At 42.6% G+C, this 15,148-nt stretch overlaps 1 protein-coding gene across 1 annotated transcript in view; it reads left to right on the forward strand.

The window, feature by feature from the left end:
- Positions 1 to 14,710, forward strand: part of LOC308512357 (centriole and centriolar satellite protein OFD1-like) — a gene marked incomplete at both ends in the record, with an annotated part of 150,699 nt that extends 135,989 nt beyond the window's left edge. Inside the window, 3 exon segments of the mRNA XM_081082127.1 lie at positions 4,820 to 4,971; positions 5,627 to 5,779; positions 14,645 to 14,710. Coding sequence (XP_080938253.1) covers positions 4,820 to 4,971; positions 5,627 to 5,779; positions 14,645 to 14,710 — 371 coding nt within the window.
- Between the last annotated feature and the right edge of the window lie 438 nt (positions 14,711 to 15,148).

Genomic DNA, 15,148 nt, shown 5'->3' on the forward strand with positions numbered 1-15,148 from the left:
CTAAAATTATGTTGAAGATTTTAGGGTCTGTATTCATCGGGGATAATTCTCTTTCTTTGTAGTGGCTTTATCTGGATTTGGGATTAGGGTAATGCTGTCCTCATAGAAAGTGTTCCTTTCCCTTGGATATTTGGAATAGTTGAGGAGATTAGGTATTAGTTTTTCTTTGAATGTTTGATAAAACTTCCCTATGAAGCCATCTGGACCAGGACTTCTGTTTGCTGGAAGTTATCTAATTACTGCTTCAATTCCATCAGTACTTACTGGCTTATTCAGGTTTTCTGATTTTTCCTGATTGAGTTTTGGAAGATTGTATTTTTCTTATTTGTCCATAGTCTGACAAAGCAGTTACCTTTTTGCTTAAGACAGTTCTTCAGAAACTATTCCATTTTGGGAAATCATAGTATAAAATTGAAATGGCGGTTAATACCCATATACATCTTCAATGTGATTGTAGTATGTTAATAATTCTTTGTTTCCTTCATGTCTTTAAAAAAAAAATAAGGACAGAAGAACCTTTATATTTCAGTTTTCAGAAGAGCTGATGACATTGGAGGAAAACTCGTCATCAAACTTGTCTGGCCCACTTTCTCTTTCTTCTTACTGTCTCTAATTTACACACTTCCCTCCCCTGTGTGGAATCAGGGAGGAAAGCTCTAGGGGGAGATTAGAGCTTTGTCTCATACTCCAGCCAGATCTTTTTCTCCTTGAACTAAAGAGTTTAAGCCTCAAGCTTGAAAGGAGATTTCTTAAGTAAAACCACCTCTTGTTTTTCCAGTGTTTGGATGGGACTATCATGTTCAACGCCTCTTGTAAGTAGTTTCTTGGTTCAAGTCAGCATACTCAGGGAGATGAGGAATTGCCAAAGGAAACAAGACTTTGAAAGGATTGTTCTCACTGATTCCAGGGTACACCATCCTGTAAAGCACTCATTCAGCGAGACTTCATTGAGAACCTTCACTTCATATATGAAAACTCTATCACCCAATATCACCTCATTGATTTAATTGTGAAAAAAGAAAAACAAACACCTCCTGTGTGCTGGGTGCTGGGCATACTGCAGTGGGACAACCCAAGCCCTTTCTTCATGGAGCTTCTAGTGGGAAAGTCAGCAGTCAGCTAGCCATCACCAAGACCTCTGATGGGATAGATACTGAGTAGGGGCAGTGGCCACCCAAGAGTGGCTGTGATAGGTTGTTTCGCAGAGACCTGGGTGAGTAGGAAATAAAAATAATACAATAAAGGAAACCAACTGAGTTCATAGGTGTTCTATCTCAGAGATAGAATGAAAATTATAACAATGGCTTTTAAAATTATTCTTAAGTAATGTTTACATTGATCATTGAAAAATTCTCTTATAATCATCATTTCCCCTCTTCGTTTGGATACAAAGGGAAGTGAAAAAATCCAAAACTTGATATCTTTGAGATGTCCAGTGGAAATACTAATTAGGTAGCTACAAAGTACAGTCATGCACCATTTAATAGCAGGTATATATTCTAAGAAATGTGTCCTTCGGGAATTCATTGTTGTGTGAACATCAGAGTGCACTTTTGTAAATCTAGGTGGTACAGCCTCCTGTACATCCAGGTAGCCTATTGCCCCTCCGGTGCAAGCACATACAGCATGTTACTGTACAAAACAAGATTAAATCAAGCACAGGAGAAAATGACGCCATCGAGAGATGTAATAAACATGAGGTATATGAAGTTGCTGCCCATATAACATGGGATGCTGTTTCACAGCACACTTTTCTTTATCATTAGAAAAAAAAAAAAAACACTATAAAACAGTGATTAAAAGGGTAGTGTAGTAAATACATAAACCAGTGACATGGTCCTTTATTATATTTATTAAGTATTAGGTACTAGACGTAGTTGTATGTGCTGTACTTTTATATGACTGGCAGCACAGTGGGTTGGTTTACATTAGCATCTCCATAGACACGGGAGTAATGCATTGTATTACATTACCATGTGGTGATAGCCACACCACTTAGACAGTAGTGATTTTTCAGCTCCATTATAATCTTACCAGAGGCCTGGTGCATGATTTTGGGGGGTCCCTTGGCCTGGCTGGTGAACAGGGCCATCTTGTCCACTCCTGATCGGGGCCTACTGGCAGGGGTGGGGTCGCGGGAGCAACCATGGGAAGTTGTCTGGTCATGGGAGCTTGGCTGTGGGAGCACACTGACCACCAGGGAGCAGATTCTGCCTTGAGCATCTGCCCTCTGGTGGTCAGTGCACATCATAGCTACCGGCCAGTCTTAACCGTTGCTTGGACTTTTATATAGAGAGAAGATGGGACCACTGTCATATATGTGGTCTGTTGAACGAAATGTTGTTATGCAATGCACAGCAAAGATATAGTCCTTTTTTCTTCTTTATTGTTTAAAGTCAGCAACCAAACAGCATTTCTATTTTGAGATTGCTATTCCATGTGATAAAGTGATGGCATTTAGGTCTGCAAGCAAGAAGAAGATTGCATTTCTGCCTGTGAAAATGATCAACTGCCTCCTCTGGTATTTGAATTTCATGACCAGGAGTATGAGTCCGAAATGACTGTGTTGTTTCTGTCCTGTTAGCAAAAACCTTCAAAATCCTTTGGTGAACCTATGAATTTGTCTCTTAGCATTGCTGGGGGGAAAGTGTAGCCTACAAAAGTTTAGGCTCTTCCAGAGCCAGAGGAGAAAGGCAAGCATAGCCATCTGTGGGATTGACATTGAGTTAAACCTGTGACAGGTGAGGACTTTTGCTTTGAGCTACAGGGAATAGACAAATAAAGCCTGGAACAATAGATGTAGAACAAACAGATTCATGTGGTTGTGAGAAGGCAGGTACAAAATACTGTGTAAATGTGGTGGTGGAGAGGTGTCACTTTAGGAATACTGTTTTTCTTAGTGGCTGTATCTTGTATTCCTTAGCCAGAAGTGTGCTAAGGTTCCTTCTTATCCACAACCTCACCAGCACTTATTGTATGACTTATTAATGGTTGCTATTCTGGCTGGTTTGCAGTGGCACCTCAGTGTCATTTTAATTTGCATCTCTCTAATAATTAGTGACATTGAGCCTATCTTCATGTCTCTTGCCATTTGTATGTTGTCTTTGGAGAAGTATCTATTTAGATTTTCTGTCCACATTTAATGGGGTTGTTTTTCTTTTGGTGGATTATCGGAGTACTTTATGTGTTTTGGAAATTAACCCCTTACCATATGTATTATTGGCAAATATGTGCTCCAATACAGTGGATTCCCTTTTCATTTTGATGCTGATTTTTTTTTGCTTTGCAGAAGTTTTTTTAGTTCAATGTAGTCTCATTTGTTCCTGTTTCTCAAGAATGTTGAGGCTAGGGGACCCTACCCCCCTCCCTATGTGGGAGTCTGTTCTGTGGTACTCTTTCCCCCTCCCTACTTTGGAGTCTGTACTTGTTCTTTAACAAATCTCCGCCTTTGCTATACCGAAGAAAAAAAAACACAAAAACAAAAACGAATGTTGTGGCTATTTTGGGGTCTTTTTCAGTGTTCTGTATCTCATTTGAATGTTCAGAACATTCAAATTTATATGCAAATATAAATTTTTTGCATATTTCTAGATCTGTGAAATATGCACTTGGCATTTTAATAGTGATTGCATTGAATCTAAGGATTGCTTTGGATAGTAGGCACATTTTAATGATATTAATTCTACCAGTCCATGAACATGGTATATTCTTCTGTTCGTTTATCTCTTTTTTCAGGGTCCTGGGCACTTGCTCAGTGGTGGGGTTGTGTGGGAGAGGTGGGAGGAAGTGAGTATTAGGTTAGGGAGAGATTGAAAGCAAAGCACAGAGCAAGGGAGGCACAAATATACCCAGGTAGCATGAGTCTGCTGCTGGAGGTGCAGTGTTCCCAGTGCAGAAGTAGTGTACTATTTCAGGTCAGTCCGGAAAGAAGGTGTGGACACCACCAGAGCAGAGACAGCAACAGAAATCCAGGTCTTCTTTTCAGGAAATGAAGGGTGCTGCTGATGGTGGTTGCTTGAAGGCAGAGAGACTGATGTCAGGGTGAGCACATTGATTAGGTTATTTCAGCTCAGCTGTCCAGGTAAAAGGTGAGAGGTAGTCTTATTGCAGTATCTGGGGGAGTTAGAGCCTGTAAGCCCTGGTGGATGAGTGAATGTAGTGTAGAAAGGCATGATAAAAAGGGACAGGAATGATAACTTCAGGTCTGAAGCTGATGCTGTGGGATTTCCAAGTGTTGATGGTAGGGAACTGGCCAGAAATGCGGATGAGACTCGGGGAGAGATCTGTGCTAGAGAAAAAGATGTGAGAATGATCAGGGCAGAGGTAATAGCTAAAACTCCAGGAAGGGATCGGCCCAGGGCAAGTGGGAAATGTTGGTAAGATGACTAGGGGGGTTCAGGGGCGGGGTGCTGGTTTTGTACTAATTTTGTACTGTTCTGGGCGGGAGAGGCTCGATTGCTTTTGTGGGAATTAGGGGAAGAGTTATACAACTGCTGTATAAATACAGACTAATGTTTAAGTTAGAATCCTAAATAGAGAGTTACAACTGAGGATAGAGGCAGAAATGCAAGGCTTGCGAAGGGCAGAGTACAGAAGAAGGGGTGAGGAAGATAAGGAAATGTGTTGTGGCAGGAGGACAGTTGAAGTTGTTCATGGCAAGGGTGACTTGTTTTCATCTAAGTAAAGTAAAAGGCAGATGCTGTGCCAGGTGTGGGGCTGGAGGCTGCGAGACCATGAAGATGGATCAGCAGGCCAACACAATCAACTGAGAGTTGAGCTGTCTCCCTGGGCCTCTGCTCTTTATTTTCTGTCTCTTTAGGTGCAGATGAGAAAGAAGTTAGAGAAGAGAGTGAAGAAGAAAGAATATGGAACCTGCTGAAAGAACAGAAGCTGAGAGAAGAAAGAAGGCAGAATGAACAGAAAGCTTTGGAAAGAGAACGGAGAAAACTAGAAAAACTGGATCGAGAAAAGGTATAATAAGCATAGCTCAGTTCTCCATGCTAGTAGGTAACTTTTAAAAAGCTTGCTGCAGGCATCCCAATCCTCTCCTGTGCTTAAGCCCACTGAAAAGGGCTGTACATGGGCATAATAGGAGTCTCATAGGAAAAGGGAGCTTTGCAAGTCTGTGAGCATGCATTCTCATGTTCCTGAAAACACACTCGGAAAGGAGATGGACTCTGCTTTGCTGTAGAACTTCCCTGTGTAAGGGGTTTCAAGGTCAGCTGGCTAGGACCAGAAGAAACTGGGGGAGGTGGCTGCCAATCTGGTGGCTTCCTCAGGCTGCCCTGCCCTCCTCCCTCCTCATTGTCTTTGACTTTCTATGTCCTGATTCTGGTCCCAGGCAGATGGATTACCCTGCTACTTCTCATGCCTGCTGGACCTTACGTAGATTAATCTTCTGTATCATGTTCCTTGAATTCCTGGCTCATTTGATCTGGAACACAGACACTTTAGGCACAGTAATTCCTATTCTTCATTACATGATATATTTGTGCCACTTTGATAGTAGCAACGAATGAAACAGTTTTCTGTCATGCACATGTCACATAAAGAAACAGAGTTATAGTACTATGTGTTTTTAAAATGTATATGTGTATCTCCTATTTTGCTGGTCATCTATTTACAGCAGATTATTGAAGAGTCTTTCAAGACGGAAATGGAGAAAGAATTAGAAGTGAGTGCTCAGGAAATGAAAGACAAATCTGTTTGTGGTGAATATGCTTTAAAGAAATACATGCATATCACCCAAAAGGACCAAGACCTGAAGAAGGTGGATAAGGTACTGATGCTATGGACCAGTGGTCTGTATGTGAGGATGTGAGGGCTTCTGTGGTTTGTTAGAAAACCTTGGGACAGGAGTTGGAGACAAAAGGTAACAGCAGAGGAAATCCAAAATTCAAATGGAGCCTCAAGTCGTATGTATATTACACTTCTGACAAAATGTTATCTCCTTTGCTTGGGCCAAAGAGTGAACAGATCTTGATTGGTAAGGTTTGTAAAATTGGAGCTATCTCATTATTTTCAGAACAAGAATGAAAGTGCTATCAATGAAAAACAAATGGATTGGTACTATCTGAGACATGAATTCTATATAATAAAATCCTAATATGCAAATGGTTGAACCGCAGAATGACCAGTCATTATGATGGGCACTGACCACCAGGGACAGATGCTCAATACAGAAGCTGCATCCTGGTGATCAGTGCGCTCCCATAGGGCTCATGGCTGGCGAGCGCAGCGGTGGTGGTGGGAGCCTCTCCCACCTCTGTAGCATCGCGAAGCGATCAGTGGGACATCCCCCGAGGGCTCCCAGAATGTGAGAGGGTTCTGGCCGGGCTGAGGGACCCCCTGAGTGCACGAATTTCATGCACTGGGCCTCTAATATATTACATAAGTCTAGAATACTATGGCTATTGAGAATGCGCACAGGACAGTTAGAGTGCTTGCTAAATTTCACATCTAAAAGTCAACGTTTTGGACTCAAATTATATTTAGGCAGTCCTCGGGTTACGTTGAACTCGATGTATGTTGTTTTGCGGTTACATCACTATCTCCCATTTACAGTGTTAATAAAAAAAAGTTCCGTCATTTCGACATATGTACATATGTGCTTTGTTTTTTATTATCTGCCACAAGTAAAGGTCAGGAATTGTTATCTTGCTTTAATTTTTTTTTTTTTTACTCTTTCACTTCATTACTGCTGTGTATGTGCTCCATGTGAGTGATGTAGGTGATTCTATAGGTGGGTTCCGACTTAACGGGGAAAATCGCATTATGTCGCGATATAACCCGAGGACCTACTGTATATTTCAAAAAGTTTTCAGCCCAACCAGCATGGCTCAGTGATTGAGTGTTGACCTATGAGTCAGAAGGTCACAGTTTGATTCCTGGTCTGGACACATAACCCAGGTTGCTGGCTCGATCCCCAGTGAGGGACGTACAGGAGGCAGCCAATCAATGATTCTCATTGTTGATGTTTCTATCTCTCCCTCTCCATTCCTCTCTGATATTTTATTTTATTTTATTTTTTATTTTAGTATTTTTTATTGTTTTATTGCTTAAAGTATTATAAAGAGTATTACATATGTTTTTTCCCGCCCTTGACAATCCCCTGGCCTCGCTTACCCCCAGTGTCTTATGTCCATTGGTTATGCTTATATGCATGCATACAAATCCTTCAGTTGATCTCTTGTCACCCCTCTCCAGCCACCCAGCCCTCCCCGGCTTTCCCGCTGTAGTTTGACAGTTTGTTTGAGGCAACTCTGCCTCTGTATCTATTTTTGATCATAAGTTTATAATGGTCTTTATTATCCATAAATGAGTGAGATCATGTGGTATTTTCCTTTCATTGACCGGCTTATTTCACTTAGCATAATGCTCTACAGTTCCATCCATTCTGTTGCAAATGGTAAGAGTTCCTTCTTTTTTACAGCAGCATAGTATTCCATCGTGTAGATGTACCACAGTTTTTTAACCCATTCATCTACTGATGGGCACTTAGGCTGTTTCCAGATCTTACCTATGGTGAATTGTGCTGCTATGAACATAGGAGTGCATATATCCTTTCTGATTGGTGTTTCTGGTTTCTTGGGATATATTCCTAGAAGTGGGATCACAGGGTCAAATGGGAGTTCCATTTGTAGTTTTTTGAGAAACTCCATACTGTCTTCCATAGTGGCTGCCCCAGTCTGCATTCTCACCAGCAGTGCACGAGTGTTCCTTTTTCTCCACATCCACTCCAGCACTTGTGTTTTGTGGATTTGTTGATGATAGCCATTCTGACAGGTGTGAGATGGTACCTCATTGTTGTTTTGATTGGCATCACTCGGATGATTTCAGTGACTTTGAGCATGTTTTCATATGTCTCTTGGCTTTCTGAATGTCCTCTTTTGAAAGGTGTCTATTTAGGTCCTTTGCCAATTTTTTGATTGGATTATCTCCCTTTTATTAAGTTGTATGAGTTCCCTAGTTGGAGATTAAAAACTTATCGGTGATAACATTGGCAAATATGTTCTCCCATGCAGTGGGTTTTCTTGTTGTTTTGTTGATAGTTTCTTTGCTGTGCAGAAGCTTTTTATTTTGATGTAGTCCCATTTGTTTATTTTCTGTTTAGTTTCCAATGCCATAGGAACTGTATCGGTGAAGAAATTGCTTTGGCATATGTCTGAGATTTTGTTGCCTTTGGATTCTTCTAATATTCTAATGGTTTCTGGTCGTATATTTAAGTCCTTTATCCATGTTGAGTTTATTTTTGTGTGTGGTGTAAGTTGGCGGTCTAGTTTCATTTTCTTGCATGTATCTGCCCAATTGTCCCAACACCATTTATTGAAGGGACTATCTGGACTCCATTGTATGTTGTTGCCTCCTTTGTCAAATATTAATTGAGAATATTGGTTCGGGCCCGTTTCTGGGCTGTCTGTCCTATTCCATTGATCTATATGTCTGTTCTTGTGCCAGTACCAGGCAGTTTTGAGAACAGTGGCTTTGTAATACAACTTGATACCTGGTATTGAGATCCCACCTACATTGTTCTTTCTCAGGATCGCTGCAGCTATTTGGGGTCTTTTTTTATTCCAGATGAATTTTTTGAGAGTTCGTTTTAGGTCTGTGAAATATGCCATTGGTATTTTAATGGAAAGTGCCTTGAATTTATACATTTCTTTGGGTATTATGGACATTTTAATGATGTTGATTCTACCAATCCAAGAACATGAATATTTTCTGAATAGAGGTCTTTTACCTCTTTAGTTAAGTTTATTTCTAGGTAGCTTAGTATTTTTTGGTGCGATGGTAAATGGGATTGCTTTTTAAGTCTCTCTTTCGATAAGTTCACTATTGGTGCATAGAAATGCCATAGACTTCTTGGCAGTAATTTTGTATCCTGCTACATTGCCAGATTCATTTATTAAGTCTAATAGTTTTTTGATGGAGTATTTAGGTTTTTTTATGTATAATATCATATCATCTGCAAATAAAGACAGTTTTACTTCTTCTTTTCCAATTTGGATGCCTTTTATTTCTTCTTCTTCTTGTCTAATTGCAGTGGCTAATACTTCCAGTACACTGTCAAACAGGAGTGGTGAGAGTGGGCATCCCGGTCTTGTTCCTGTTCTTAGGGGAAATGGTTTTAGTTTTTGCCCATTGAGTATGCTGTTGGCTGTGGGTTTGTCATATATGGCTTCTATTATGTTGAGGTATGATCCTTCTATTCCTACCTTGCTGAGAGGTTTTATCAAAAATGGGTGTTGAATTTTGTCAAATGCTTTTTCTGTATCAGTTGATATGACTGTGTGTTTTTTTTCTTTCAATTTGTTTATGTGGTATATCATGTTTATTGATTTGCGGATATTGTACCATCCTTGCATCCCTGGGATAAATCCTACTTGTTCATGGTGTATGATCTCTCTTGTGTACTGCTGGATCTGATTTGCCAAGATTTTGTTGAGGATTTTGGCATCTATGTTCATGAGGGATATTGGCCTGTAATTCTCTTTCATTGTGTTGTCTTTACCTGGTTTTGGAATTAGGGTGATGCTGGCTTCATAAAATGAGCTTGGAAGTGTTCCTTCCTCTTTAATTTTTTGTAGTAGTCTGAGGAGGATAGGTTTTAGTTCTTCCTTGAATGTTTGGTAAAACTCCCCTGTGAAGCCGTGTGGTCCTGGGCTTTTGTTAGCTGGAAGCTTTTTGATGACTCTTCAATTTCTTCCATAGTTATTGGCCTGTTGAGATTTTTAGATTCTTCCTGATTGAGTTTTGGAATGTTGTATGTTTCTAGGAATATGTCTTTTTCCTCCAGGTTGTCTAGTTTGTTGGAGTGGAGTTGTCCATAGTATTTTTTAACAATCATTTGTATTTCTCTGGGGTCTGTTGTTATTTCGCCATTATCATTTCTGATTTTGTTTATTTGGGTCCTCTCTCTTTATTTCTTGGTGAGCCTGACTAGAGGTTCAACAATCTTGTTTATCCTTTCAAAGAACAAGCTCTTGGTTTCATTGATTTTCTGTATTGTTTTTTTTTTGTCTCTATGTCATGTATTTCTGCTCTAATCTTTATTATCTCCTTCCTTTTGCTCCTTCTGGGCTTTCCTTGTTGCTCTCTTTCTTATTCTTTGAGAGGTAGTTTTAGATGATTTACTACCATTTTTTCTTGTTTATTGAGATAGACCTGTAGAGCTATAAAGTTCCCTCTCAGGACTGCTTTCATTGTGTGCCATAGGTTTTGGATTGTTGTGTTTTCATTGTCAGTAGTTTCCAGGATGTTTTTAATTTCTTCTTTGATCTCATTGGTAACCCAATCAATATTTAATAACATGCTATTCAGCTCCTAAGTGTTTTTATTTCTAAGTGTTTGAAAATGTTGAGTTGTTTTTATTCTAGTTTATTTCTAGTATTATGCCCTTGTGGTCTGAGGAAATGCTTGGTATGATTTCAATCTTCTTGAATTTGGGGAGACTTTGTTTGTGACCCAGTATGTGGTCTGTTTTTGAATATGTCCGATGAGCACTTGAGAAGAACGTATATTCCGTGGCTTTGGGGTGAAATGTTCTGAAGATGTCAATTAAGTCCATCTGATCTAGTGAGTCATTTAGGATTGCTGTTTCTTTACCATTTTATTTATTTATTTATTTATTTTTGTCTAGAGGATTTATCCAGTGATGTCAGTGGTGTATTAAAGTCCCCTACTATGATTGTATTGTTGTCAGTCTCTCCCTTGATATCTTCCAGGAGGTTTTTTTTTATGTATTTGGGTGCTTCTGTATTGAGTGCATATATGTTTATCAGGGTTAAATCCTCTGTATATTCAATCCTTTAGTATTATGAAGTGGCCTCCCTTATCTCTTATTATGGCCTTCACTTTGAGGTCTATTTTGTCAGATATAAGTATTGCTACCCCAGCTATATTTTCATTTCCAGTTGCCTGAAAGATATTTTTCCATCCCTTCACTTTCAGTCTGTGTGAGTCCCTGATTCTGAGGTCAGTCTCTTGTGGACAGCAAATGTATGGGTCATGTTTTTTTTTTGTTTGTTTGTTTTGTTGTTTTTTTTATCCATTCAGCCACTCGATGTCTTTTGGTTGGAGCATTTAGTCCATTTACCTTTGAAGTTATTATTGAAAGGTACTTGTTTGTAGCCATTTCTATTTTCTCTGTGTGTTTTCTTTCTGAGCTTTTTATTTCTTCTTTTTACACTGATCCCTTTAGCATTTCTTGCATTGCTGGCTTGGTATTGATAAACTCCCTTAGCCTTATTTTGTCTGTGAAGCTTCTTATTTCCCCTTCAATTTTGAATGATAGTCTTGCTGGATAGTGTATTCTTGGATTCATTGCTTTGCTTTGCATCACTGTGTAAATTTCCGTCCATTCTTTTCTGGCCTGATGTGTTTAGTTGAGAAATCATATGATAATCTAATGGGAGATCCCTTGTATGTAATTTTCCGTCTCTCTCTTGCAGCCTTTAAGATTCTCTCTTTGTCCTGAACATTTGCCATGGTAATTATGATGTGTGTTGATGTGGGTCTTTTAAGGTCACCTTGTTTGGGACTCTCTGTGCTTGTATGACTCTTTTTTCTTCCCCACCTCAGGGAAGTTTTCTGATATTAGTTCTTCAAATAGGTTTTCTAAGTCTTGTTCCTCTTTCTGTTGTTCTGGCACCCCTATTATTCGCATGTTGTTTCGTTTCATGTTGTTCCATAGCTCACTTAGGCTCTCCTCCTGTCTTTTAATTTTTTTTCGCCAATTGCAATTCAGTTTGGGAGTTTTGCTTCCCTGTCTTCTAATTCGCTAATTTGGTCCTCTGCTTCTCCTAGTCTACTGTTGAAACTTTCAATGGTGTTTTTTATTGCAGCTATATCACTCTTCATTTCTTCTTGGTTCTTACATAATTTATTGATTTTTTTTATCTGTTTCTTCTTGCTTCTTGCATAAGTTGTTGAGTTTTTCCTTCATCCGGTTTATGCACTCTAAGACCCTTAATCTGAATTCTTTTTCTGTCATGCATGCCTCGGTTTCACTTAGCTGCTTTTCTGGTGAGTCCTCCTTCTCTTTCTTTCGGGGGTTTCTTTGTGTACCCATGTTTGATCTCACCGACATATCTAGATGTTGAGTCATTCAGCGACTGCTCCTTGGGTGGCAGTGGCTCCTCGGGCTGTGGTTGCTCCTCTGGCGGTTATTGTAGCAGCTGCTCCTCAGTTGGCAGCAGCTCCTCTGGTGGGTGCTGTTCACAGTTGTGGTGGCTCCTCTGGCTGGTGGCGGGAGGCTTCACACACAGAATCTGTTCCTGAGACAGAGGATGTGCTGATCACGAAGCTGCTGTTCCTTGGTTGGGGCTGGCTACGCACGCAGCTGCTACTCCTTGACCTGGGGCGGACTGCTCACGTGGCTGCTGAACCTTGATTGGGGGCTGGCTGCATGCTGCTGTTGTTCCTCTGTGGTGGGCTGCTTGTGGGGCTACTGCTCCTAGTATCGGCTGCTGCTCATCAGACAGGTGCAGGCTGTTGTGGCTCTGCTCCTCCGGTGCATGCTGTGTAGAGCTGCCACTCACCAGATGTGGCCGGTCTGCTCATGTGGTTGCTGTTTCTTGGACCGGGTTCGGCTGCCGCTGCTCCTCGAATGGGGCCAGGCCACTTGCAGAACTGCTGCTCCTCGGATGGGCACACAGCTGCTGTTCCTTGGATTGGGCAGGCTGCTTGTGCGGCTGCTGCTGCTTGGACAAGGGCAAGATGCTTGTTCAGCTGCTGCTCCTCGGACAGGTCAGACTGCTCATGTGGTTGCTGCTCTTCGGCTGGGGAAGCGGGCTGCTCACACAGCTGCTGCTCCTTGGATAGGGGCAGGCCACATGAGGCTGCCTCTCTTTGGCTCGACGCAGGCTGCTCACGGGGCTAATGCTCCCTGGACAAGAGTGCACCGCTCACATGTCTTTTGCTCACGTGGTTGAAAAAATAATGTGTACAGAAGTAGGAAATAAAGGAACAAACAACAAAAAAAGGAGAACAAAGAAAGAAGAAAGAATAAAAGCAACAAACAAAAAAAAGGGGGGGGGGGAACAAAAAAGAAAAACAAAAGCTAACAAAATAATAAATAAAATTGAAAAATTGAAATGTCATTCCTTTGGCTGGGTTAAGATCCCAGTTTTCTGGAATGTCTGTGATCTTCTGATATTTTCAAAATCATTTTTTTAAGAGTTTCAGAGAAATCAAAATCTACACTAATAAAAGAGAAAAATGGTAATTGGCGTACGGCACTACCCTTTTCATTGGGTAATCAGGGCTATATGCAAATTAACTGCCAACTGAGATGGCAGTTAACTGCCAACAAGATGGCGGCTAATTTGCATATGTAGGCACATGCAGGGAGGCGAAAGGGAAAGCAGGAAGAAGCTCCCTGCCACTGACAGTGATGGGAAACCCAGGGGGTAGCTAAGAGGTGGGGGGCAGTTCAAAGGCGGCCCTGGGGCCACCTTTGCCCTGCCCCCCAGCCATGATCTGAAAATCAGGCGCCTTTGCCACCCTGGCCAGTGATAGCAGGAAGTAGGGGTGGAGCCAGCGATGGGAGCTGGGCACGGTCGAAACTGGCAGTCCCGAGAGCTAGGGGTCCCTTGCCTGTGCCTAAAGCGGAGCCCATGATCGCGGGGCCGCTGCAGCTGCGGGTCCCTGCTACCCGAGCCGGATGCCTCAGCCAGAGGCGTCCTGCAGGGGCAGGGGCGGAGCCTGCGCGATGGCGGCGCCCCCCGCTGCCACTGCGGGTCCCCGCTGCCCGGGCCGGATGGCTAGGCCAGGGGCGTTAGGCCTGGGCAGGGGCGGAGCCTGCAACCACTGGGAGCTGGGGGTCTCCTGCCCAGGCCTAATGCTTCGGCCAGAGGTGTTAGGCCTGGGCAGGGGCAGAGCGGGGGATCACGGCGCTGCTGCCGCTGCGGGTCCCCGCTGCCCAGGCTGGACGCCTCGGCCAGAGGCATCAGGCCTGGGTGGGGGGCGGAGCCGGGGATTGGGGGGATATGATGGTCCCCTTGCCCAGGCCTGAAGCCTGGGTCAGAGGTGTCAGGCTTGGGCGAGGGGTGGAGCAAGCGATCAGAGGGAGATGGGGGTCCCCTGCCCAGGCATGATTCCTGGGCCAGAGGCCTCAGGCCTGGGCGGGGGTCAGAGCCAGTGATCGTGGGGAGATGGGGGTCCCTTGTCCAAGCCTGACACCTCTGGCGGAGGCGTCAGGCCTGGGCAAGGGGCTGATCAGGCGATCGGAGGGTGATGGGAGTCTACACCTCTGGCCGAGGCATCAGGCCTGGGCAAGGGGCAGAGCCAGCAATCGGAGGGGTCTGGGGGTCCCCTGCCCAGGCCTGACGCCTGGGCCAGAGGCATCAGGCCTGGGCTGGGGGCAGAACCAGTGATGGGGGGAAATGTGGGTCCCCTGCCCAGGCCTGACGCCTCTGTCAGAGGCGTCAGGCCTGGGCAAGGGGCCGATCCTGCGATTGGAGGGTGATGGGGGTCAACGCCTGAGGGCTCCCAGTATGTGAGAGGGGGCAGGCTGGGCTGAGGGACACTACCCCCACACACACACCCGGTGCACGAATTTCATGCACCGGGCCCCTAGTTGTTTAATAAAATTAATACATTAATACACCTCTAATTTCAAAATTATTCTTTCTCCTCTTTTCAGAGCTCAATAAAGAGTGTCAGAGAAGACTCACAAGTGGACAAGCTGCTCCCTAGTGATAAAGATTAAAGGTATGCTTTCCCCAACATTGTGTTCTTATGCAAATCATTCATCACATTGCTGACTTTGTTAGCCCAAGAGCATTGTTCATATGTTGAGGTCTGCCTCTAAGAAACTATTGAATTAATCAAAATTACTGACTGCCAAAAGAATCTTTTACATTTTGAAGTTATGATATGGCTACTGATTAGGAAAGGAATGAGAACATTAGAAAGGTCCCCTAATGAACTGACAAGAATTTAACAAATTTTTAAAATTTTTGTCTTTCTCTAATTTAGTTTCACAGGGCTGTCTCATGAAGAACCAGATGACTTCTGGTAACCACCTGTGTTGCCCAGCTTTTTTCTCATGTAACACAATGTAATAAATACAATTCTCAATAAAAAATGTTTGTTTAATACAGGGTGGTTTCTTTTTCATCATTTAATTTGGTACTCTAGTGTATAA

Source organism: Myotis nattereri (assembly GCF_964212035.1).
Source record: "Myotis nattereri genome assembly, chromosome: Y".
In the NCBI taxonomy this organism is placed as follows: domain Eukaryota; kingdom Metazoa; phylum Chordata; class Mammalia; order Chiroptera; family Vespertilionidae; genus Myotis; species Myotis nattereri.